At 42.1% G+C, this 24287-nt stretch overlaps 1 protein-coding gene across 1 annotated transcript in view; it reads right to left on the reverse strand.

The window, feature by feature from the left end:
• Positions 1 to 24287, reverse strand: part of SLC2A9 (solute carrier family 2 member 9) — a 200305-nt gene that overhangs the window by 56277 nt on the left and 119741 nt on the right. Inside the window, exons 8-10 of the mRNA XM_030191186.1 lie at positions 23924 to 24111; positions 12422 to 12532; positions 5573 to 5674 (exon numbers count right to left, since the gene is read on the reverse strand). Of these exons, the coding sequence (XP_030047046.1) occupies positions 5573 to 5674; positions 12422 to 12532; positions 23924 to 24111 (401 nt within the window). The remainder of the gene's footprint in view (positions 1 to 5572; positions 5675 to 12421; positions 12533 to 23923; positions 24112 to 24287) is intronic.

Consider the following 24287-nt stretch of genomic DNA (forward strand, 5'->3'; position numbering starts at 1 on the left):
TCAAAGGAAGGAAAGAGGTTAAAGTTACCAGATTTCTAGTGGGTGCACATGAAACAATTGTTCCCTGTAGAGCAGTTCATTTTGATGGGAGGGAGAAGTCCTAAAAAAGCACATTCTTGTTACAAGGAAATATTTTTGGGCTCCATGTGAAATCCATGTGGTTCTCATTAATACTGACAGCCCGTCCCCCATTTTCATTATTTATTTATTTATTTTTGTTATTTTGGTATTGTCGGATATTTATTTTATTTATTTATTTTTATTAGGCTTTATTTACTGCCTTTTTGAAAAGAATTCACTCAAGGCGGTGTACAGTAAAAGTGAATCAAACATAAGCAATGCTGGAGGTCTCAGTGACCTTTGAACTGGGAGGAGTTCTTTTTTGTTATCCCAATTGAATCTGTGCATTCCAGAGCATCTATGTAAACAGAGGCATTATTAAGATTGGTTTTTATATGTGTTGGCCATCTACAAATGAAAATACCATAGAAGTTTTCTAACATGACTTCCACAGTACTATACATAAAGCTATATTCATTTATGTACTACTTTCCAATAACTTGGAAAACTATTGAAAACGCATTTGTTTTTGCAAGCCTTTGTTAATATCTAATCATTGAGGTTTGATATGATGCGGGGTTTTTAATCAGACATTTTTTGTTCATGACATCTTTAAAGTGCAGTAGTACGATTCAGATGGTTAGTATCTAACTACAAAGGGTTTATTGAGATGAGGGATTTTAGTTTTAAATTTTGTTAGTTGTTTTGTTTTGTCTTCTTTTATGTATGTTTTTATTGTTAGCCATTTAGTGTTAGGTGGAATATAAGTTTTAAAACTAAAATAAACTTTGTGTGTTTTTCTAAAATGTCCAGGAGATTTTCTCCCCGGGAGCTCCATTCACTGGGTAAATCTCTCTTATCTGCACCCTTCTCCTCCACTGCTAACTCCAGACTCCATTCCTTTTATCTTGCTGCACCATATGCCTGGAATAGACTTCCTGAGCCGGTACGTCAAGCTCCATCTCTGGCCGTCTTCAAATCTAAGCTAAAAGCTCACCTTTTTGATGCTGCTTTTAACTCCTAACCCTTATTCACTTGTTCAGAACCCTTATTTTATCATCCTCACTTTAATATTCCCTTATCTCTTGTTTGTCCTGTTTGTCTGTCCTAATTAGATTGTAAGCTCTGTTGAGCAGGGACTATCTCTTCATGTTCAAGTGTACAGCGCTGCATACGTCTAGAAGCGCTATAGAAATGATAAGTAGTAGTAGTAGTAGTAGTAGTAGTGTAGATCACCCTTTCCGATTTCCTTGCTCCTAGAACAGCTATTCACATTAGATCCACAGGCCCAGATTGTCTAGTCAGCTGCTGTCTGCTACAGTTTCTTTGCAACAAACCGATGCCTTCACCTCTTCCTATTTTTATGTCTCACAAATGGATCAGGATGATTTATGTTCAAGGTTTTTAGTTTTTTCAATTAAAAGCTTTGTCAATAAAGTCCTTGCACTGATTGGCATGGAAAGGCAACGTACCATTACCATTCCACCATCATTGTTGCAAAAACAAAATGAAAGAGACAAAGTGCCAAGCTGCCTTCAATTATTCCTACTCATTCTTAAACATGAAACCATGTGCAGAGTTGCTTTTTATTTCTCTAGGCTCTAGAGGTCTAATTGAAGTGCCAGTGTTTTTGCTGTTCCTATAGAATACCTACTTCTGAAAAGTGAAATCAAAAGCAGATGTCAGAAAGTAACCATAGCTACCATGAATAAAATAATTCCTTCACCTTGAGCAAGGTTGACCCCTACTGATGAATCAAAGGGATCAATCTTTTATGATTAATCTCCCAAACTTCACTGCATAACCACAACAAAGAATACTTGGCTACAGCAGCATATAAGTTTGTCCATGAAAAACAGACGCAAACTGAACATTCACATACTTTTTATTAAGATTTTTAACCAAAATAAATCCAGAATATAACCAACAGCACATCATACAAAGTGGGGTACAATGCAAAAGTACTCAAAATGAAAAAAAAAGAGAGACAATATACACTACAAATGTAGAAACCAGCAAGAATGTAAGCTAATTGTGAAGTTGCAACCTAACAAGTAAGGATGTAATTAAGTGCCCACAAATGACTTCACTAGCGCCCGTACAATTTTACACTTGGCAAGACACTCAGCGGGTCTTTTACTAAAACTTAGCTCAAGTTATCTGTAACAGGACCCATTTTATTCCTATGGGTCCTGCTGCAGATAACTTGAGCTAAGCTTTAGTAAAAGACTCCCTCAAACGTTTTAGCCAAACACATTTTGGGGTCCTTTTACTAAGCCACACTATAAAGTGGCCGGCACTGTGTTTAGCATGTGGGTTTCCTGCATGCTGCAGCCACTTTTAGCATGGCAGTCATGTGGCCTTGTTTCTATCTTTTTCATTAATGGCCATGCACTAATTTCTCAGTGCCCCATCATGAAAGGTGGAACAGAGACCATACTATCATGCTAGCTGTGATAGTATCCTCCAAAGTAGCCTTGAATGTAAGAACTATAATGCCTGCATTATAGTAGCAAATAGGTATATTGCCAAACTAGACTGGTAACAGTACAAGATAAGTAGTATAGTAGTTGGTATAACCAGAAAACGATCCAAAGTGTTCATTAATATGAAAAAGTCCTGGTAGGGAGGGCTATGGATTTTTTTACATACAATAACACATTATCTGCATAAGCATATACCTTCACTGGGATGCCCCCTACCAGAATACTCTGTATTGCATCTGTCATTCATATCTGAATCAGCAGGGCAGGGATGTAGCTACAGGTGGGCCTGGGTAGGTCCAGGCCCACCCAATCTCGTCTCAGGCCCACCTAGTCTTTTATGACTCTCCAATCGGTGCTGGTCTGGCTGCAAGCGCAGCTGCACAGCCTTTCATTCACACACATGCAGCCGTGCCTCTAGTCCAGCAACAGCAAACAACTGCCACTCATATGAGAGCTCCCCTAGGATCCAACCTGGTGCCTGTTTCGCTCTCCCCCCTCCCCTTTCATCCACCCACCATGCAGCATGATATCCCTCCCGCTGCACCTCTTCGGGTCCATGCTAATAAACAACCAAGGCAGAGGTGCGAGACTGTAGCTCTCTGCCTGCCGCTACTGTTTCTGTGCCGGTCATTCGTCATCTGAAGTAAATTTCTGGGCCAGCACAGGAAGAAATTGCTCTGGAGAATCAAAGGATTTGGTAATGTTATTGAGAGTCATAGTCATTCGAACTGGGTATTGCAACTTGAAACAGGTGCCTAGCAATTTAAGTCTTGCCTGCATTTCGAGGAAGGCTTTCCTCTTTCTGGTGGTCATTTTAGTGAGATTAGGAACTATAAGTATGTGTTTCCCATCTTGTATTCAAGCGAGCCGCTGTTAAAATTTGTAGGGCATGAGGAAAGCATAGTAGTTTTGGCCATTACAGGCCTTGGACGTGTCATGCGCGATTTTGATGTGATGGTGTGCACTCAAATTCCAATGGAGGATCAAAGTGAAGATTTAGTATGGCTAGAATCCATTTGGTAAGGAAGCTGATCATGTCTGTGCCTTCGACCTCTGAAGTCCCAGGATTCTAACATTATTTCTGGGGGAGCGGTTTGAAAGATATTCCAGATTATATTCTAGTTTCTTAAAATGTTTTGCAACAGAGTCAGAGTGTTGAGCTAATTGGAGGGCTGTTTGCCTAGAGCATTGATCTAATTTGTCGAGTCTGGTTTGAAACGTTGATAATGACTGTGTAATTGCTGCTATTTCTGATTTGAACTCTTGGGTGGTTTCAAAATGTTTAGCGGTGAGATCTGTCAGCACTCAAATTTCCTCAAGCATGGAATTTGTGGCTAAGAGCTTTTACTCGTGGCCATTTTCTCTGGTGATGGTGGATCTTGTTTTAGCCTTTTGGAGACTGCAACTGAGGAATTTTGTGACTCCAATCTTGTTGGTGTTGAAGCAGACATCTTTAGAAGATATTGATAAGAAAGATATTTCTTTGAATTGTCAAAATTGGTTGTTGGGATGATGTTCTAGACAAATACAGTGAAAGGGTCTGGTTCAGGCGTCCATTTCCATCAAGAGCTCACTAGCGCACCCCTCTATACTCCCTGATTCTAGTGTGTGTCACTTTAATAGGATAATGAGCCAATTAGTGCCAATAATTGGCTTTTTAATAATCAATTATTGGCACTAATTAGATTGGTACATGCATAAAGTTATGCACTGCCCGAAAAAGGAGGCATGGAAAGGGGACAGTCATGGATGTTTTGGGGCAGAAAGGGGGCATGGTTTTGAGTTACATGTGTAAAGGTTGCTCCATGTGTAAATTTAGGCGCAGACATTTGCACCATGTCTTCATTGGTGCAAATGGTGGCGCCTAAATTTACATGTGGCTATAATGCTTAAGTTTTATTCTATAAACCACGACAAACTTTAAATGTAGTTTATAGAATAACGCTTAAGCAGGGTTTTTTTCGGCAACAATTTTTGAGGTGCCACATATAGAATCTAGCCCATAATTTATAGTATTCTATTGGTTACTTACATAAGTGTGCAACTTGTCTATGCTCCAACCATGGCGAACACTGAGCTTCTTATTTTCCCCCCTAAACCCACTTCTCCTCTTCCCCCATCTCTGTCTCTGTGGATAACACTTTCATCCTCCCTGTCTCATCAGCTCATAACCTTGGGGTCATCTTTGACTCCTCTTTCTCTGTATGTATCCAACAGACTGCTAAAACCTGTCATCTCTCTCTCTCTATAACATCACCAAAATTTGTCCCTTCCTTTCTAAGCACACTACTAAAACACCTATCCACACTCTCATCACCTCTCACTTAGATTACTGCAACTTACTTCTCACAGGTCTCCCACTAAGCCTTCTCTCTCCCCTTCAATCTGTTCAAAGTTCTACTCCATGACATATTCTGCCAGTGTGGCTATGTTCATATTAGCCTTCTCTTCAAGTCACTTCATTGGCACCCTATCCGTTTCATTCTGGCACTCCAACTGCCTCTCTCTGTACATTCCAAGCCTCATTCTGGTGCTGCAATTGCCTCTCTCAGTGCATTGCAAGCCTCATTCTGGTGCTCCAGTTGCCTCTCTCAGTGCATTCCAAGCCTCATTCTGGAGTCACCTGAGATTTTGACTACATTACCACGAGAATCCCATGGCAACTTCTTCCATCCCTGTGGGAGTTCTATGGCAACCTCTTCCATCCCCATGGGAATCTTGTGGCTTATTCTTCCATAACCAGTGGGATTCCCAGAATCCCCATACCCAATGGGGTTCTCATTGAAGGTGCTGGAGTTCTGATTGGGGAAAGTCAGGGTTCTGGTTGGGGGTTCTGGTTGGGAATGAGTAACCTGCAGAACTGAAGTACTGCAGGTTAGTCACTCCTGTGGTAAATGTTTACCATACTTTAACAACTACCCCCCCCCTCCAAATAATCAAACTCAGGCAGAATATATGACCTTGCAATTAAGTTACTGGGATAGCTTAGGCACAGAAATAATAAAGTGGTAAATATTATTATAAACCTGTAAAGTCAGAGATATTGTAAGAATCCCAAAGAACAATGTCATGAGACCAAATCCTCCAATAAGAAGTGGTTTTCGTCCAAGTCGTTCAATAGTTAAGCCCTGGAAAAAGAAAAAGAAAAAAAAGCAATATAAGGTTAATAAAGAACTACATCTATTCAGCTTGAAAATGTATAGAACAAATATATTTATTCTATTTATTTTAAAATGGTTTATCCCACTCTATCCAACAATTCTAGGTGGGTCATACTTGAAACATACACAGTTCCACAATTATCAACAAATTACACGTAAAGTACACATAACATTATTAAAACCTTCCAAAAAAAACCCCATATAGCATACTGACCATATGAAGCACCATTTTCAACAGATATCATAAACCTCTGTAAAATGTCCCTCCAATCATCACCTAAACAGCAAAATAATTTGTCTGAACGCTGCTGCAATAGAGTTACTTATGTTATATCATCTTCATCAAGTATCAAAAGCCTTCTACAAACAAAATTTGCCTTTAACCATTTCCTAAACTGAACAGTAGAAGTCATTTGTCTAATTTCAGCGGGCAATGGATTCCACAACATTACACCCCCTATTTAAAAAAACATCAAGGGGCAGTAAATGTTCAGTCTAACAAGTCTAACATATGGAACATCCAAGCTGAATGAAAAGTGTTTATGGGTCAATATAGTCAAACAACTTGCCAAGCTAATAGGAGCTTCATTGTTCAGAGCTTTAGGGATCAGTAAATTTACTCACCAAAGAAATCATTTAGGGGTCCTTTTACTAAGCTGCAGAAAAAGGGGGCCCATACTAGCGTCAGCGTATGTTTTTGAAGTGTGCTGAGGCCCCCTTTTACCACAAAAGGTAGAGGAGTGTGGTAGCCGTGTTAGTCCACTCTTAAGGTTATCAATAGAAATCAAACAAAATAAAACATGGAAAAGAAAATAAGATGATACCTTTTTTATTGGACATAACTTAATACATTTCTTGATTAGCTTTCGAAGGTTGCCCTTCTTCGTCAGATCGGAAATAAGCAAATGTGCTAGCTGACAGTGTATATAAGTGAAAACATTCATAGTAATGCTTGAATGTTTTCACTTATATACACTGTCAGCTAGCACATTTGCTTATTTCCGATCTGACGAAGAAGGGCAACCTTCGAAAGCTAACCACAAAAGGTAAAAGGCTGTCCATTTTGGGGAAAATAAATGGCTGTGCAGTAAGTGAACCACTTACCCCATGACCATTTCAGTGGGTAGCCCTTATCACCACCCACTCAGATAGCAGTAAGGACTTCCTCGCTAACCTGGCGGTAAATGGGCAGCGCATGGCACTGCCTGATTACCACCAGTTATGTTCCAGTGCTATTAAAATAGGACATATTTTTGTAGCATCAGAAATGTCACACGCTAGGGGTAGGAACCACCCCCAGGCTCCTGCGGTAGTTCTGGATTGGCCCATGGTAAGCCCGCAGTGCACTTACTGCTGCTTAAAAGACGTAAAAAGACTTGAAGCAGTTCAGAGAAAAGCGACGAAAATGGTATGGGGTTTGTGTCACAAGACATATGAGGAGAGACTTGAGGACCTGAACATGCACACCCTGGAGAAAAGGAGAGGCAGGAGTGATATGAGATTCAAATATTTGAAGGGTATTTATTTACAAACAAACCTTTTCCAGAGACGGGAAGGTGGTAGAACTAGAGGACATGAATTGAGGTTTCAGGGGAGCCATCTCAGGAAGGGGCAGGGAAACCTTCCTCATGCCATCCACACTTTCTGTGGTGTCCATTCTATTAGAGAGTTTGGTATCATTTGCAAAGAGACAAACCTTACCAGACAGCCCTTCTGCAATATCATTCAATAAGATGTTAAAAAGAGCTGCCCATGGACTGATCCCTTTCCTCGGAGCAAGCTCCATTTACCACTACTCTCTGTCTCCTTCCATTTAACCAATTTTTAACCCAGTCACTTCAGGTCCCATGCCGTGGGCACTGTTTATCAGTCGCCTGTGCGGAACCGTGTCAAAGGCTGTGCTAAAATCTAAGTACACCACATCTAGAGCCCTTTCCATGTCCAACAGTTTAGTCACCCAGTCAAAGGCATTGTTTGGGTTTACTGGATGAGGTACTCATACAAATTTATACCTATATTGGTGCACTGGCATTTGTGCACTTCTGAAGCTGGACTTAAGACCCTGTTTTATAAAGGTACATATGTGCCTAGGTTGCCTTTCTAACATAGGCTTAAATTAGGCATCTTTTTGGATTTTGACATAGGGGTCTTGTAAAATCCAGGTAAGAGTTGGTAAATAGACCTCATAGAGGACAATGGGGCTTGAGTTATTAAACATGCTTTAGTAGAAAAGGGCCTATGTGTTGGAAAAGCTGTTAGTGATCATGTGCAATGCGCATGTCTTTTCTAATGACACTCAAATGCATGTGGCATCTTTTCTTGCTCCTCAATGAATTTAAGCTTGAACTATTGTACAACTTCTGATCCAGTGTGTAGGATGATAAGGCTCTGTAATGTTTCTATTCATGTTTGACAAAAAAAAAATCAATAATAATCTAGGAGGCAATTTTCTCATCTGCTATCAGGGCTGGTGCAGTTATTAAATGCTCTTGACAAACCATGAGCCTTGTACCTCTCTCAATTAACTTTCAGGCCTCTAGAGCTCACTTCCCCAGAATTTTATTATTGAACTCAATGATGATGATCATCCCAACATCACCTGTTCGTAGAACTATTCTGCAAAAACGTATCATTGCATATCACACAAATTTTAATGCTTTGGGGTCCATTCCATTCCTATGGGCTTCCTCTTATTTGCTGCATGGGAATCGCTAGTGCGGCTTTGTAAAAGAAGCCCTAAGTGCATTAAGCAGCTTATGCAGTTTGTATTGCACAGTAGAAGATAGTGTGGGCCACACTACTGTCTACCGTGTACAAAACAACATCGTGCAGTAAAAATGCCTCTCTATATATTGTAATTTAAAAATAAAAATATATATTTGTTTTTAAGAAATTATGCCCCTGACATTGTCTCTCTTCTCTCCAGTAGTTGAAATCAACGTGTACAGTAATTCAGTGACTGCTTCTGTTTCCATGGCGATTTACTGGCTATACTTGAAGAACGACTGTGTAGGAGTAGTGATGTCTACCTTTTTAATCTTGAAACACCTGAACAGAATGAAAGAGGAGGCAAAGTCTCAAATCTTCAACTTATCAACCGTGGACTGCAAACTTCAATATCTTTCTCTTAGCACTCCTTAATTACACCTGTTTAATTGGTTGAGAATAATATATGCATTCACTTATTCCAGTTAGGCGAGGAAAATGAACCTCACAATCTGACTTTGGATGTTCTGCAGTACAAGCATTTTGATGGAAAACTTCACTTACCAAAACTATATTTGAATAACCATGTGGTGATAAATAAAATGTACAAAAGTTAAGAAAGATACACTCACCATGATAGCTATAATCAAAATCCACAGCCTCCCATGATTCTATGGCCTCAGGAAGGGCTACATAACATGGCCTTTTCCATGAAAATTTTTGTTCCCCGTGGAATTGTCACACAAATCAGACAGGGGATGGAGGGGTGATGAGGGAGGGTCCGAGTAAATGGATGGTGAGGAAAACAGAGAGAGTGAGCAAGAGGATGGGGAGTAAAGTAAATGAAAAAAAGATGAATATAATGGGAGAGCGAATAAGAAGATGGGAGCAAGAAGAACGTGAATGAGTGGATGGGGGTACAGTGAGTGTTTTATTGGAGGGATATTAAGTATGAAAGCCAAGCATGTGATGGTGTGATGAGGAGGGTATCATAGGAGCTATGGGAGAGAGTAAGGAGATAAGAGGGAAATTTAGAAAGAGAGTAAGGGGATTCTAGGAGGTATGGAGTGTGAATGAGAGAAGAGATCACTGTAGGGAGAAGAGGTATAAGTAGCTTGTTCCTTCCTATTCTGATTCTGAATCCCTCCTTTCTCATTGTAAGCTGTGTCGGGCAGGGACTGTCTCTTCATATTCAAGTGTACAGCGCGCCCCTGCGTATGTCTAGTAGCGCTATAGAAATGATAAGTAGTAGTAGTTCCCCCTCCCTCCTTCCATTCTCCTCATTCTACTCCCTAATTCCTCTATTCTCCCCTCCCTCTACCTCTCCATCCCACATTCCTTTACTTTCTGTGGTTCCTCCTCTATTACTTTCCTCTGAGATCCTACCTCTCCCCCATCTTCATGAATCCTTTCCAATCCCTTTCCCCCTTCTGAACTCCAACCGTAAAGATCCTTTTTTTCCCCCAAATAAAGGGTCAAATAAAGTAACTGGGCACACAAAAACTGCAAGAAAAAGATTTTTTTTAAATAAAGGTTAATAAAAACAATTTGCTATGCAACTGCATGCAAATCTATGAAAATATGCCACAATTTGCCACCGATGTTTGAAAAATCTGCCACAGAATTAGCAAACTCTTTCCACCAAATCTTGAAAAACCTGTTGCAAGAAACCAGGGGCTGTGGCTATGGTATAGCATTCCCTTGCTAGGTGATGGTATCCTAAGCAGCTAGGGATTGTGGGCAATTTATTTCTCCTTTGTAAATATTTCCATAAGGAATAAACTCCAAAAGGGTTGATATTCAACTTGGATTAACAGTCGGAATGGCTCCTAGCTGATTAATTTATGCTAACCAGGTCCTGCCCAGACATTTGGCAACACTTAATAGCACTTTTACTAAACTACTACTACTACAAATCATTTCTATAGCGCTACCAGTCGTACGCAGCGCTTCACAATTTAACATGAAGAAAAGACAGTCCCTGCCCAAAAGAGCTTACAATCTAAATCAAGACAGACAGACAGGACAAATAAGGGAAAAGGTAGGACAGACAGATAGGACATAAGGGGAAAGGGACTATTGAAGAGAGGAAGACAAGATAAAGGTTATGAGCAGGTGACAAGTTAGGAATTCAAAGCAGCATCAAGCAGGTAGGCCTTTAGCCCGGATTTGAAGGCGGCCAGGGATGGAGCTTGACGTAAAGGCTTGACGTAAAACCACATTAACCACCTAATTCTATAAAAGTCACCAAAATGCCCAATTTGCGCTTGCAATTTAATTGAATAATGAGTCAATTAGTGGCCTTTGAACAAGCAGTTATTTGTGCTAATTGAAATCGATTAACATTATACACACATACATTTAGGCATGCGATCCATGCTTAAATTTTACATGCATCTTGGAAAAGGGGGCACAGAAATGGGAGGGTCACGGGTGTTTCAGGGCAGAGCGTGGGCGTAGATTCCAGTTACACATACAATTATAGAATAAGGGCATTCCGTGCTTAAATTTAGGCACGGGCATTTGCATCACATTTTCATTTATGTGCAACTTAAGCAGGTTTTTTGTCACTGATTTTTTAGGTGTGATTTATAGAATTCACCCCTAAGCGCTAATATGTGCTTAACTTGGGAAAAAAGACCTACCACAAGATGTGGTAAAGCGTTTTACAGTAGTTTGCATCTTAATGTATGTTAATCTCAAGCTTTTTTAAAAACAATTTTTGGGAGGGGGTGTGGTATGGGCAGGGAATAGGCATGGAGTGTTATCCAGGTAACGTGTCCTGATTAGTGTGCGCTAACTGGATAATGCGACTTTAATGCGAGAGTACATAACATCTCCTAAAGAAGAGGCAGTAAGTGCTGCATTGTTTTTTTTGTAGGTACCACGTGTTAATGTGAACATTAGTGTACAACCTGCAAATTAAAAAAAAAAAGGAAAACATTAAAAATAAGCTGCTGTAAATCTGGGCTTATTGCGCGGCAAAGTCCTGCATTAGCACGCGCTAAGCCCAGATTTTGCAGTGGCTTAGTAAAAGGCCCCTTAATTGGCTAATACTACTGAATATCTGCTCAGACCACCTGCTAACTAGGTAACTACCCTGATAAAATTAGGACAGCATAAAGGCTGTCCTAACTTTGAGGTCCTTTTACAAGGGCGTGCTAATGATTAGCAAGTGCCAAATGATAAGATGCCCATAGGAATATAATGGGCATCTTATCATTTAGCATACGCTAATCATTAGCGCACATTAAATCCATTTGTGCATCTTAGTAAAGGACCCCTTTACTAGGCAGTAATCTGGATGCCTGTCTGAATATTACTGGTACCTTGGCAAGTGACGGTGGTTGCCAATGCCTGCATATTCAATGCCAGTACCCAGGGATGACATAGCAAATGCACATGGTTGTCAGCATTTAAAAACATACTAACTGCCATAGGTTCAATATTGCCCAGAATATTTCAACTTTATTTCACTGAGAATGTTTGCCTAACAAAAGAAAAACAATGTTTTCATCTGAACTCTCCTTCATCTCCTCTCCAGATGAGAGTCTCTGGTCTCCTTCCAAATCTGAACCCTGTGACTAGCTGTTGTCAGTGATGACTAATGGATATTCGATACAGAGGTTTATTAGTCTTTACACATTAAGGGCCCTGTTTACTAAGCTGCACTAAGGATGCGCTAGCGTTTTTAGCATGCACCAAGACCTGTGTTTACAAAGGTGCGCTATAGGCACATTAGTGTTTTTAACATGCATTAAACACTAACACGCATGAAACACTAATGCGCCTATAGGAATGTATTGGCATGTTAGTGTTTAACGTGTCTTAACTTTAAAGGTGCGATAAAAACGCTAATGCGCCTAAGTAAACATATCCCTAAATGTTAAAGACACCCATAGGAATATATGGGTGTCTCTAGCGTTTAGCCGCACGCCTTAGTAAAAAGGGCCCTAAGATACTATGGAAAAAAATCTGTAACCGTATAAAATCTAAAGACACACTTACCGCAACAATTGCAGCAATGATTTCAACGCCACCAGTGCTCAAAGTGATATATGGAATTTTGTCTTCATTAATTCCAGCTTTTGAAAAAATCCCATTTGTGTAGAACCAGATCTATACCAGCCAATAAAGAGATTCATTAAATGTGCTCAGTAATTCCATGAATATCAGTATTAAAACAAAATAGATATAGATACATAAAGCATTTTACAATGTGCAAGAAAAAAACAATGGGAAAAATAAGTTGTAGCTATATTCTATCAGAAATGCCCATTTGCTTTGTAAATAATTCAGCAAACAAAAAAAAGGAGTGGCCAACCTCATGGGTGGATAACAGTCAGAAAAAGCAGTGAGGTCCAATAAACAGGTGAAACCCAGAATGTGCAGATAAAATCAATTTATTAGCAGCAATCAAGGTATAAAGAATTTCTACTTCCACCCACTAAGCTGTAAAGAAGAGCACAGAAGACCAAAAGGTTGAGTGCAATGCCAAGGCAAAAGAGATATAAAGAGGTATAAAGGATAAATTGGTTGACTCCTGACGCAGGCACAATCGCTGAACCATTTAGAGTTCAAAGTCCAACTATTATACCTTTCCTTGATCGCTGCTAATAAATTGACATTTTTTGCACATCCTGGGTTTCACCCATTTTTTGGACCTCACTTCTTTTTCTGACTTGGTATACAATTCAAAAATGTAAAACTTTATTATAAAATACTAAGGCCCTCATTTAAAATCATAGCAGTTTTTAAAGATGTAGATCAACTACACTTACAAATAACATTTTAAAAAGCCACAATTTTCACGTGGTACTCCACACCATGTTTGGAAATCAAAAGGGTGTGGACAGGGCATAGAGAAGGAAATATAAGTCACTGCAAAAAAATTGAGAGGTCAACGTTTACACCTGCTCTCAGGCACACGTAAGTACCTGGTAGAATGGGCAGGTGTAATGACCAAGACCAGCTCCCTATTCAATCTACTCCCCCCTCCCCCCCCCCCGATATCATCCCCAACCTATTCCCCCAATATCATCCCCCCATAACATACATCTAAAAGGATCCCCTCAGTTCAGACCCCCCCCCCATCCCCCTATCCCATTTTTACTGGGTTTCATGGTCCCTGGGGACTAGTAGGATCAGAAGCAATGTACAGTCACTCCTGCACTTCTGTGTCCCATGCTCAAAATCGTACCCACATCCCTTACCAGTAATCTCATAGTACCACCGCTAGGGTTCAAATTTCATTGCTTCTAGTTCAGTCAGTGTACCATTTTGAACTTGGGCCACAGTTAACAGAATTAACTGGGCATCGTTCCTGCTCCCACAGACACCACAGTTCACGGGATCCCAGCAAAGCCAGGGTAGGAGGGTAAGAGATGAACGATGGGGGATGAGGCGGTCTGCCTGGGAGCCACTGAGAGGTTTCTTGTTGCCGAAGAGGAGAATAGGGGGTGAGATGGAGTGAGTCTGCTGGGAGGCTATGCAGAAGAGAGCTGATATTTGGAGAATCTGAACTAGAGAGGGATCCTTTCAACAGGTGTGATGGTGGAGGAAATGATGCCATTGGGATTGAGAGGGTGACATGATATCTGTGGGCATGGGGTGGGGGAGATGACTCCAAAAATTGGTGTCGCAGGATAAGAGTATGTATGGAGAATGAGAGCAATGATTTAATAAAGCTGCTCCCAGGCACATGTGGGGATAGAGCTGCATGGTGTTCTTCTCCAAATGCAGCTTTTTAAAATCACTGTTCTGCAAGATGGACATACAGTTCTGTGCATCCTTACATGTATTTTACAAGAGGCCCTGTGTTTCAAAAGCCATTGTGAAATACAAGGTGGAATTGCATATGTCCTTTCCTGGATTTCAAGCATGCTGACTTTAGTAAAATGGGGAATACCTGAGGAAAGAGCTCATGGGCTGGGAGGACAAACGAGAAGTGGATGGACAGTGGTCCAGGCTGAAAGAAGCTATAAATATGGCCACAAACCTTTATGTAACTAGAGTAAATAAAAGCAAGAGAAAAAGGAAACCGATATGGTTCTCCAAGCAAGTGGCTGAGAAAATAAAGGCTAAAGAGTTGGCGTTCCTGAAATATAGAAAAACTCAAGAAGAGGAACACGGAGAGGAATACTGGATGAAACTGAAAGAAGCCAAGAGAGAGATACGTCTGGTGAAAGCGCAAGTGGAAGAACAAATGGCTAGAAAGGTAAGGAGGAGTGACAAAAATTTCTTCAGGTATATTAGTGAAAGGAGGAAGACTAAAATTGGAATTGTGAGACTGAAAGATGCTGCGAACCGCTATATAGATAATGATGAAGAAAAATCAAATTTGCTAAATAGATACTTTTGTTCTGTTTTCACAGAAGAAAATCCTGGAGAAGGACCACGATTGAGTGGCAAAAGTACTTATGAGAATGGAGTGGATATAGCACCATTCACGGAAGACAGTGTGTATGAACAACTTGAAAATCTAAAGGTAGACAAAGCCATGGGACCAGACAGGATCCACCCCAGGATATTGAGGGAGTTCAGAGAGTTTCTGGTGGGTCCTCTTAAAGATATAAATCCTTGGAGATGGAAGAGGTTCCGTGGGATTGGAGAACAGCGGATGTGGTCCCTATTCACAAAAGTGGTGATAGGGAAGAAGCTGGAAACTACAGGCCAGTAAGCCTCACTTCGGTTATTGTAAAAGTAATGGAAGCGATGCTGAAGGAAAGGATAGTGAATTTCCTGGAAGCCAATAAGTTGCAAGATCCGAGACAACATGATTTTACCAAAGGGTGCCAGATGAATCTCATTGAATTCTTTGACTGGGTGACTGGAGAACTGAATCAGGGACGTGCTCTAGATATAATCTACTTAGATTTCAGCAAAGCTTTTGACACGGTTCCCCCACAGAAGGCTCTTGAATAAACTTGACAAGCTGAAGATAGGACCCGACGTGGTGAACTGGAATAGGAACTGGTTGACGGACAGATGCCAGAGGGTGGTGGTTAATGGAATTCGCTCGGAGGAGGGAAAGGTGAGCAGAGAAGTGCCTCAGGGGCCGATACTGTTCAATATATTTGTGAGTGACATTGCCGAAGGGTTAGAAGGTAAAGTTTGCCTTTTTGCGGATGATACTAAGATTTGTAACAGTGGACATCCAGGAGGGAGTGGAAAACATGAAAAAGGATCTGCAGAAGCTAGAAGAATGGTCTAAGGTTTGGCAATTAAAATTCAATGCAAAGAAATGCAAAGTGATGCACTCAGGGAGTAGAAATCCACGGGAGACGTATGTGTTAGGTGATGAGAGTCTGATATGTACAGAAGGGGAGAGGGATCTTGGGGTGATAGTATCTGAGGATCTGAAGGCGACGAAACAGTGTGACAAGGCAGTGGCCTTAGCTAGAAGGTTGCTAGGCTGTATAAGAGGTGTGACCAACAGAAGAAAGGAGGTGTCGATGTCCCTGTATAAGTCATTGGTGAGGCCCGACCTGGAGTATTATGTTCAGTTTTGGAGGCCGTATCTTGCTAAGGATTTAAAAAGAATTGAAGCGGTGCAAAGAAAAGCTACAAAAATGGTGCGGGATTTGCGTTACAAGACGTATGAGGAGAGATTTGCTGACCTGAACATGTATACCCTGGAGGAAAGGAGAAAGAGGGGTGATATACATTCAAATATTTGAAAGGTATTAATCCACAAGCGATCCTTTCCTGTAGATGGGAAGGCAGTAGAACTAGAGGACATGAAATGAAATTGAAGGGGGGCAGACTCAAGAAAAATGTCAGGAAGTATTTTTTCACGGAGAGAGTAGTGGATACTTGGAGTGCCCTCCCGTGGGAGGTGGTGGAGATGAAAACGGTAACGGAATTCAAAAATGCATGGGATAAACATAGAGGAATCCTGTTCAGAAGGAATGGATCCTCAGAAGCTTAGCGGAGATTGGGTGGCAGAGCTGGTGGTGGGAGGTGGGGCTAGTGCTGGGCAGACTTCTACGGTCTGTGCCCTGAAAATGGCAGATACAAATGAAGGTCAGGTATACACATAAAGTAGCACATATGAGTTTATCTTGTTGGGCAGACTGGATGGACTGTACAGGTCTTTTTTCTGCCGTCATCTACTATGTTATTCAAAATATGGTATATGGAATGTGATTTGTAATTTATAAGTTATGGTATTTTGAGGGCAAAAGTAAGAGAAATATGAGACCTATTTCCAAAAATGCATTACAAGTTTATGCACATTGTTAATAATCACCATTAATTTCAATGGACCCTATTTACTAACATGGACAGTAATTTTACAGCAGGGGAGCTAGGTTGTTAAGGCACATAGGGGCCCTTTTACTAAGCCAAGCTCAAAAGTGGCTGGCACTGTTTGTAGCGTGTGAGTTTACCATGCACTGCTTTTAGAGCAGCAGTAAAATGGCCGCATTTCTATATTGTCCTGTAATAACCATGTGCTAATTTCCCAATTACCGCATGACCATTACCATGACAGCCCTTACCGCCACCTATTTACTAGGTGGTAAGGGCTCCCGCACTACTCCTGGGATAATCAGGCAGCACACAGCAATGTACCCAATTAGCACAGGGCATGCTTATTCTTCACCCAAAGACACATCTCCCAAGTCCAAAAATGCAAACTATTATTTAGAATGGCAGGATTAGCACACGATGATTGACACACTACTGTGAGATGTCTCAGCACATCCAATGGAGCCCCATAGTTTGCACCTGTTTTGTAAAGGCAAAATGTGGCTTTGTAGCTTTATATTTAACTCTTTTTTTATTTTGTTAAACATCATCAATTAAATACACTTAAATTTTTCGGTAAAACATACACACGAAGAACAGTACACTCCCTAATTCCATATGTCCATCTGTTACAACGCTATTCTGTGTCCCATATAGACATAGATCAACCAAAATGACTTCTAGTCTATACTTCAGCATCTTTTACAACTATTATAATCAAATACCTTTATTATCAATAATGTACCAAAATTCTCAGTAAATTGTATTACACAATAAAACCCAACAACATACCACTCATCCTTACCCAACCTTACACATTTCTCTCTCAATCATACCACAGCATAAAATATACATAAAGATCTTAATCACACAAGCAGGAATGTCAAATAGTACGAATTGCAATAGAAATACGGAGGACACAATCTGAATACTTGTCACAATGTTCTTCTTGTGATTAAAAGTACTTATCTCAATGTTCTTTTTTGTATTCAGAGATCAAAATCTCAGTTCTTGTTGTGATAATCCTCAAGTCAAATGATCCTCAAAATGTGGAACAAACTGTTCTCACTGTAGAGTCACGCCTCCATATGACATTATGGTCGATTCATAAACATTTTGGTGGATTCAAAAATTCTCCGCCTCCATATGAGAATTTACTGAGAATGTTGGTACATTACTGATAATAAAGGTATTTGATTATAATAGCTGTAAAAGATGCTGAAGTTTTGATATAACTGACATAACTATTTTTTAATATATATCCCCCGTTTTTCAAGTTTGTCTAGTCTATAATACAGGATATTTTCACCAGCTTCAATCCCCATCCATCCCTCCCCAACCTGACCACCCTCCCCAAGTAGTGGAGGAGTAGCCTAGTGGTTAGTGCAGAGGACTTTGGTCTTGGGGAACTGGGATCGATTCCCGCTGCAGCTCCTTGTGACTCTGGGTAAAGTCACTTAACCCTCTGTTGCCCCAGATAAATCGCTTTTGATGTGGTTGCAAAAACTGTAGAAAAGTGGTATATCGAGTCCCATTCCCCTTCCCTGTGGAGGAATGACCTAGTGGTTAGGGTGGTGGACTTTGGTCCTGAGGAACTGAGTTCAATTCCCACTTCAGACACAGGCAGCTCCTTGTGACTCTGGGCAAGTCACTTAACCCTCCATTGCCCCAGGTACAAATAAGTACCTGTATATAATATGTAATATGTGAGCCGCATTAAGTCTGCCATGACTGGGAAAGTGTGGGGTACAAATGTAACAAAAAAAAAGTAATACACAATTGTAAAGAACAGTGAGGGTAGCTTGCAAAATTGAGAACTACAGGAAGTTTAGTATCCTACTTCTTGCCATGGTCATAAGAGCAATCCAAAAAGGCTCCCGGATCTATTGAAAATTCACCCTGTTCGCTGAGGTGATATTTGATATTCCACATCTCTCCATGGTTAACAAGGCAATCATTTGGGTTCACTGTATCCCAAGCCTATGTAACTTTATAACATTACCTCACTGAAAAATAGGCATAGATATTTTCACTTGCTGCAATGCAGACACAAATTACCCCCATAGGTTAACATACATATGAGCTATAAGCAACAGATCTGCTGTTTGGGATCTGCCAATGCTTTTGACACTAGAAGCTGAGCTCAACAGATCTGTTTCATTTGTAGTTGCAAAAGATGGCATCACTTGTTATTCAATGTACTGTGAAATAGTTCCTTATTTGTATGTCACTCATTCCCCACACACAGTTTAATTATTTCTGCATATGACTGGTCTCTTTCTGTCAGCACCGTGTCACTCATGTCATCTGCACATTTTGCTTTCAGATAAACTCTGGCATATAAAAACTTAATGAATAGTGTGATATGGTGCAAATGATGTATTATGTCCATGAGCTGAGAGCATCAATTTTAAGGATGAGACATCTGACTTGCAGGATCATTTGAATTCTGACAAGCTAGACATACAGTCAATATGAAAATAAATCACTCAGGGACTTACTTAATAATTTCCACTAAGATTTTGTACTTAATATTCAGAGTTAAGGTGTGGTTAAGTACAAGACCTTTGCGTTAACAGTTGGGGGCATTCCCGACACTTTGGGGAAATCAGTCATGCAGTCATCACAGAGCAATAATTGCTACTATGCATTGATGGCACAGCCAATAATGTAGAATGTATTTTGGGGGCTGATGCTCAAAATTAATATTGGCGCTAAAAGGGGAATAGCTTTGGGCTTGCACACATGTTACTGTGTGCTGAATGCTCTAACAGTTTCATAGCAGACGCTGAAACCATTAAAGCAAACCACATTTAAATACATTTAAATGCACTCATTAGTTATCCTGCAGCTATGTTAAAATAAAACAACTTGGAAAGCTAAAGGTGGACAAAGCCATGGGACCGGACGGGATCCACCCCAGAATATTGAGGGAGCTCAGAGAGGTTCTGGCGGGTCCTCTTAAAGATTTGTTTAATAAATCCTTGGAGACAGGTGAGGTTCCGAGGGATTGGAAAACGGCGGAGGTGGTCCCTCTTCACAAAAGTGGTGATAGGGAAGAAGCTGGAAACTACAGGTCGGTAAGCCTCACTTCGGTTATTGGAAAAGTAATGGAAGCGATGCTGAAGGAAAGGATAGTGAATTTCCTGGAAGCCAATAAGTTGCAAGATCCGAGACAACATGGTTTTACCAAAGGGAAATCGTGCCAAACGAATCTCATTGAATTCTTTGATTGGGTAACTGGAGAATTGAATCATCGACTACTACTACTACTATTTAGCGATGTGCTATAGACGTAATCTACTTAGATTTTAGCAAAGCTTTTGACACAGTACCCCACAGGAGGCTCTTAAATAAACTCGATGGGCTGAAGATAGGTCCCGAAGTGGTGAACTGGATTAGGAACTGGTTGACGGCCAGACGCTAGAGGGTGGTGGTAAATGGAGTTCGCTCGGAGGAGGGAAAGGTGAGTAGTGGAGTGCCTCAGGGATCAGTGCTGGGGCCGATTCTGTTCAATATATTTGTGAGTGACATTGCCGAAGGGTTAGAAGGTAAAGTTTGCCTATTTGCGGATGATACTAAGATTTGCAACACAGTGGACACCCGGGAGGTAGTGGAAAGCATGAAAAAGGATCTGAGGAAGCTAGAAGAATGGTCTAAGGTTTGGCAATTAAAATTCAATGCGAAGAAATGCAAAGTGATGCATTTAGGGAGTAGAAACCCACGAGAGACTTATGTGTTAGGCGGTGAGAGTCTGATAGGTACTGAGGGGGAGAGGGATCTTGGAGTGATAGTATCCGAGGATCTGAAGGTGACGAAACAGTGTGACAAGGCGGTGGCCGTAGCGAGAAGGTTGCTAGGCTGTATAGAGAGAGGTGTGATCAGCAGAAGAAAGGAAGTGTTGATGCCCCTGTATAAGTCCTTGGTGAGGCCCCACCTGGAGTATTGTGTTCAGTTTTGGAGGCCATACCTTGCGAAGGATGTTAAAAAAATGGAAGCGGTGCAAAGAAAAGCTACGAGAATGGTATGGGATTTGTGTTCCAAGACGTATGAAGAGAGACTTGCTGACCTGAACATGTATACCCTGGAGGAAAGGAGGAACAGGGGTGATATGATACAGACGTTCAAATATTTGAACGGTATTAATCCGCAAACGAATCTTTTCCGGAGATGGGAAGGCGGTAGAACGAGAGGACATGAAATGAGATTGAAGGGGGGCAGACTCAAGAAAAATGTCAGGAAGTATTTTTTCACGGAGAGAGTAGTGGATACTTGGAATGCCCTCCCGCGTGAGGTGGTGGAGATGAAAACGGTAACGGAATTCAAACATGCGTGGGATATGCATAAAGGAATCTTGTGCAGTAGGATTGGATCCTCAGCAGCTTAGCCGAAATTGGGTGGTGGAGCAGGTGGGGGAAGAGGGGTTGGTGGTTGGGAGGTGAGGATAGTGGAGGGCAGACTTATACGGTCTGTGCCAGAGCCGGTGATGGGAGGCGGGACTGGTGGTTGGGAGGCGGGAAATACTGCTGGGCAGACTTGTACGGTCTATGCCCTGAAAAGGCAGGTACAAATCAAGGTAAGGATACACATATGAGTTTATCTTGTTGGGCAGACTGGATGGACTACGCAGGTCTTTTTCTGCCGTCATCTACTATGTTACTATGTTAAAAGAGGTTTCCCCAAGCGCATTTAGTGCAGGAAACTTTCCATCAGGTCTGGGGCAGCATAACAAAAGGTTTGTTGAGAAAAGAAGTGTTTAGCGACACCCCTTCTCTCCCTCCCACCCAACCTTCATCCCTGGACAGGATCCGTCTTAAAAATCCTGGTGGGTAATGGACCACCCCCTCCTGAGCATGAGTAATGCGCCCCCCCCCAAACTTAAAGAATGCCCTGGTAGTCTTGTGGTCTAGTCTAATTTGGTCCAATCCCTTCCCCCTCACAATATAGCCCGGTGGACCCCTTATATGGTTGTTAGACCCTGCCTAGTGCATCCCAGTATGCACTGGGCAGGGCGAAACACCACCATTTTAAAGATGCGGCCCGGAGAGCAGGTGCAAGTGAGCATCACTCCTTCTTCCAATGAAAGGCATGGAGGACGGTGGGAGGGGTGTACTTGGAAAAAATAACTTCAACATTTGTTCCTGTTCTGAGGATGCACAAGTGCCAGCTCCTAGTTTGGATCTAGGGTTTCAAGTAAGAGCACGGTACAAAAGCAGCACCCCCCGTCCAGACATCACCCCAGTTTTCCCCCTCCTTCCGGGCCACACCTGGATGTTACTGGAAATCTCTCTGATGTTTTCTTGCGAGACAGCAGTGATCCCCAGTAGATTGTGTCCCATTTGGACCTGGGTTCTAAAAGGCTCTTCTGTTCTCCTAATGCTAGTTTTGAGGTAATCCTATTTATTTCTTTATGACATTTGTAACTCACATTATCTAATATAATAATTCGCACCTCCAACATTCTGAAGCTGACTCCGTGGCAGCGTGGCAGTGAAGCCGTGTAGTGTTCCTGGGGTTCGTAATCGCCCCGCCCTCGAGGGAACTCTGTATAGTTGCCAGGGAAACACACACACACTGATGCAGGACATGGGGGAGGCTATGAAGGAAAAGAGACACCAGATTGGCCAGCAGAGGGGAGGAGCTGTGAAGACAGGAGTGGCGAATTCAGATGCATCAGGGCAGGAGGGAGGAGACGAGGGAAAGGAGACACCAGATTGGCTAGCAGAGGAAAGAGGGGAGGAGCTGCGAAAACAGGAGTGGCGAATTTGGATGCATCAGGGCCAGAGGGAGGAGATGAGGGAAAGGAGACATTAGATTGGCTAGCAGAGGGAAGAGGGGAGTAGCCGCAATGACAGGAGCGGCGAATCCGGACGAGTCGGGCCCGAGCCAGTGTGAGGCCAGCTGTGACGTGGAGCACCAAAGAAAATATCAAAACAGCCCTGCCTGCGTGTGCCGGAAGTGCACGCCACGTGGCTACGGCAGCCTAGGCTCTGTGTTCCCCAATGATGCCGCCTGGACAGTGGTAGGACGGAGGGAGGGGGCCTTGGACCTTTGCTAGCGCCCATTTCCTTTCTGTTCAGGGATCCTGGAACTCGAAGGGGAGGGGGTTGGGGGTCCTGGAACTCAAAGGGGAGGGGAGGGGGGTCGGGGGTCCTGGAACTCAAAGGGGAGGGGGAGGGGGACCTGGAACTCAGAGGGGAGAGAGATGGAGGGAGGGGGGCCCTGGATATGGGTGGACGGAGGAGAGGCCAGGGGAGAATGCAGAGAATGCAAGGGACAGAGGAGAATTGCTGCACCACGATGGATGGAGGGAGCAGGGGAGAGATGCTGCACATGGATGGATGAAGGGGGCAGGGCACAGAGGACGTTTGCTGCATATGGGTGAATGCAGGGGAGAGAGCATAATTGGTGCACACAGGACACACACTACACTCTCTCACTCACACAGATAGACACACACATTCTCTCTCTCTCTCTCTCTGACACACACTCTTTCTCCCTCACACATACTCATTCACTCTGTCTCACACATACTCTCTCTTAACAGTTCCCTTAAAAACATAATTGCCATTAGAGGACAACCTTGCTAGCACCCGTTTCATTTCCTTCAGGAACGGGCCTTTTTTACTAGTATCAAATAAAATTCAAGTTCAATGTAGCTCACAAAGTAACAAATGTAGAACTGACAAGCTATTCTGATTATATATAACAAGCAAAAAAGCCTGTTTCGTGAAAAATGAAACGGGCCCTAGGAAGGCTGTCGTCTAAGCGATTTCTCCTCTCTCCCCTGCCCTCCCCCTCCATGCCCAGCGATTCTCTCCTCCCCTCCCCTCCCATCCCATCCTATCCAATCCATGTCTGGTGTCTCTTGTCTAAGAGATTTCGCCTCTCTCCCCTACCCTGTGTGCACGCTGAGGCTTACCCGGCGGTAATTGGGTAGTGCCGTGCGCAGCGCGCTGCCTGATTACCATTGGGTTACCTAAATAAGAGGCAGTAAGGGCTCCTCCAGGAAATGGCTGCATGGCAAATGCTTAACTTACTGTATGGCCATTTCCTTCTTTAAAAAAAAAAAAAAAACTCTTTTACCCACTGTGGCAAAAGGGGACCTTGGCGAGCAGTGAATCCGCGCGCTGACACCACTGCAGGAGTCCTTTTACTGAAGCTTGGTAAAAGGATCCCTAAGTGTGACTGCAAAGGTTTTCAAATACAAGGACACACAAAAATGTAGTTTTCATAAGCAATAGCTTGCAGAATACTTACTGCATTAAGCCCACATAGCTGGTAGCAGGCCATGGTAACAATAACTGTAATTATCTGCCAGCGCACAGAGTGATTTTTCAGAAGTTCCAGCACCGATGCCGTGTGAATGTTTCTCTGTATTCTGCTCTCTGCTAGAACTTCTTCTATGTCCTGAGAGACGTCATCTTTCCCAAGAAAGACCTGAAATGCTAGGAGCAAAAGGCACAAAATGAATTTTATACTGTCCTGATTTAGATTGTAAGCTCTTTTGAGCAGGGACTGTCTTCTTCATGTTCAATTGTAAAGCGCTGCGTAAGACTGGTAGCACTATAGAAGTGATTTATAGTAGTAGTAGTAGTCATTTAACTTGAATATACTGTCGTAC

The sequence above is a fragment of the Microcaecilia unicolor genome, chromosome 2 (genome assembly GCF_901765095.1).
Source record: "Microcaecilia unicolor chromosome 2, aMicUni1.1, whole genome shotgun sequence".
In the NCBI taxonomy this organism is placed as follows: Eukaryota; Metazoa; Chordata; class Amphibia; order Gymnophiona; family Siphonopidae; genus Microcaecilia; species Microcaecilia unicolor.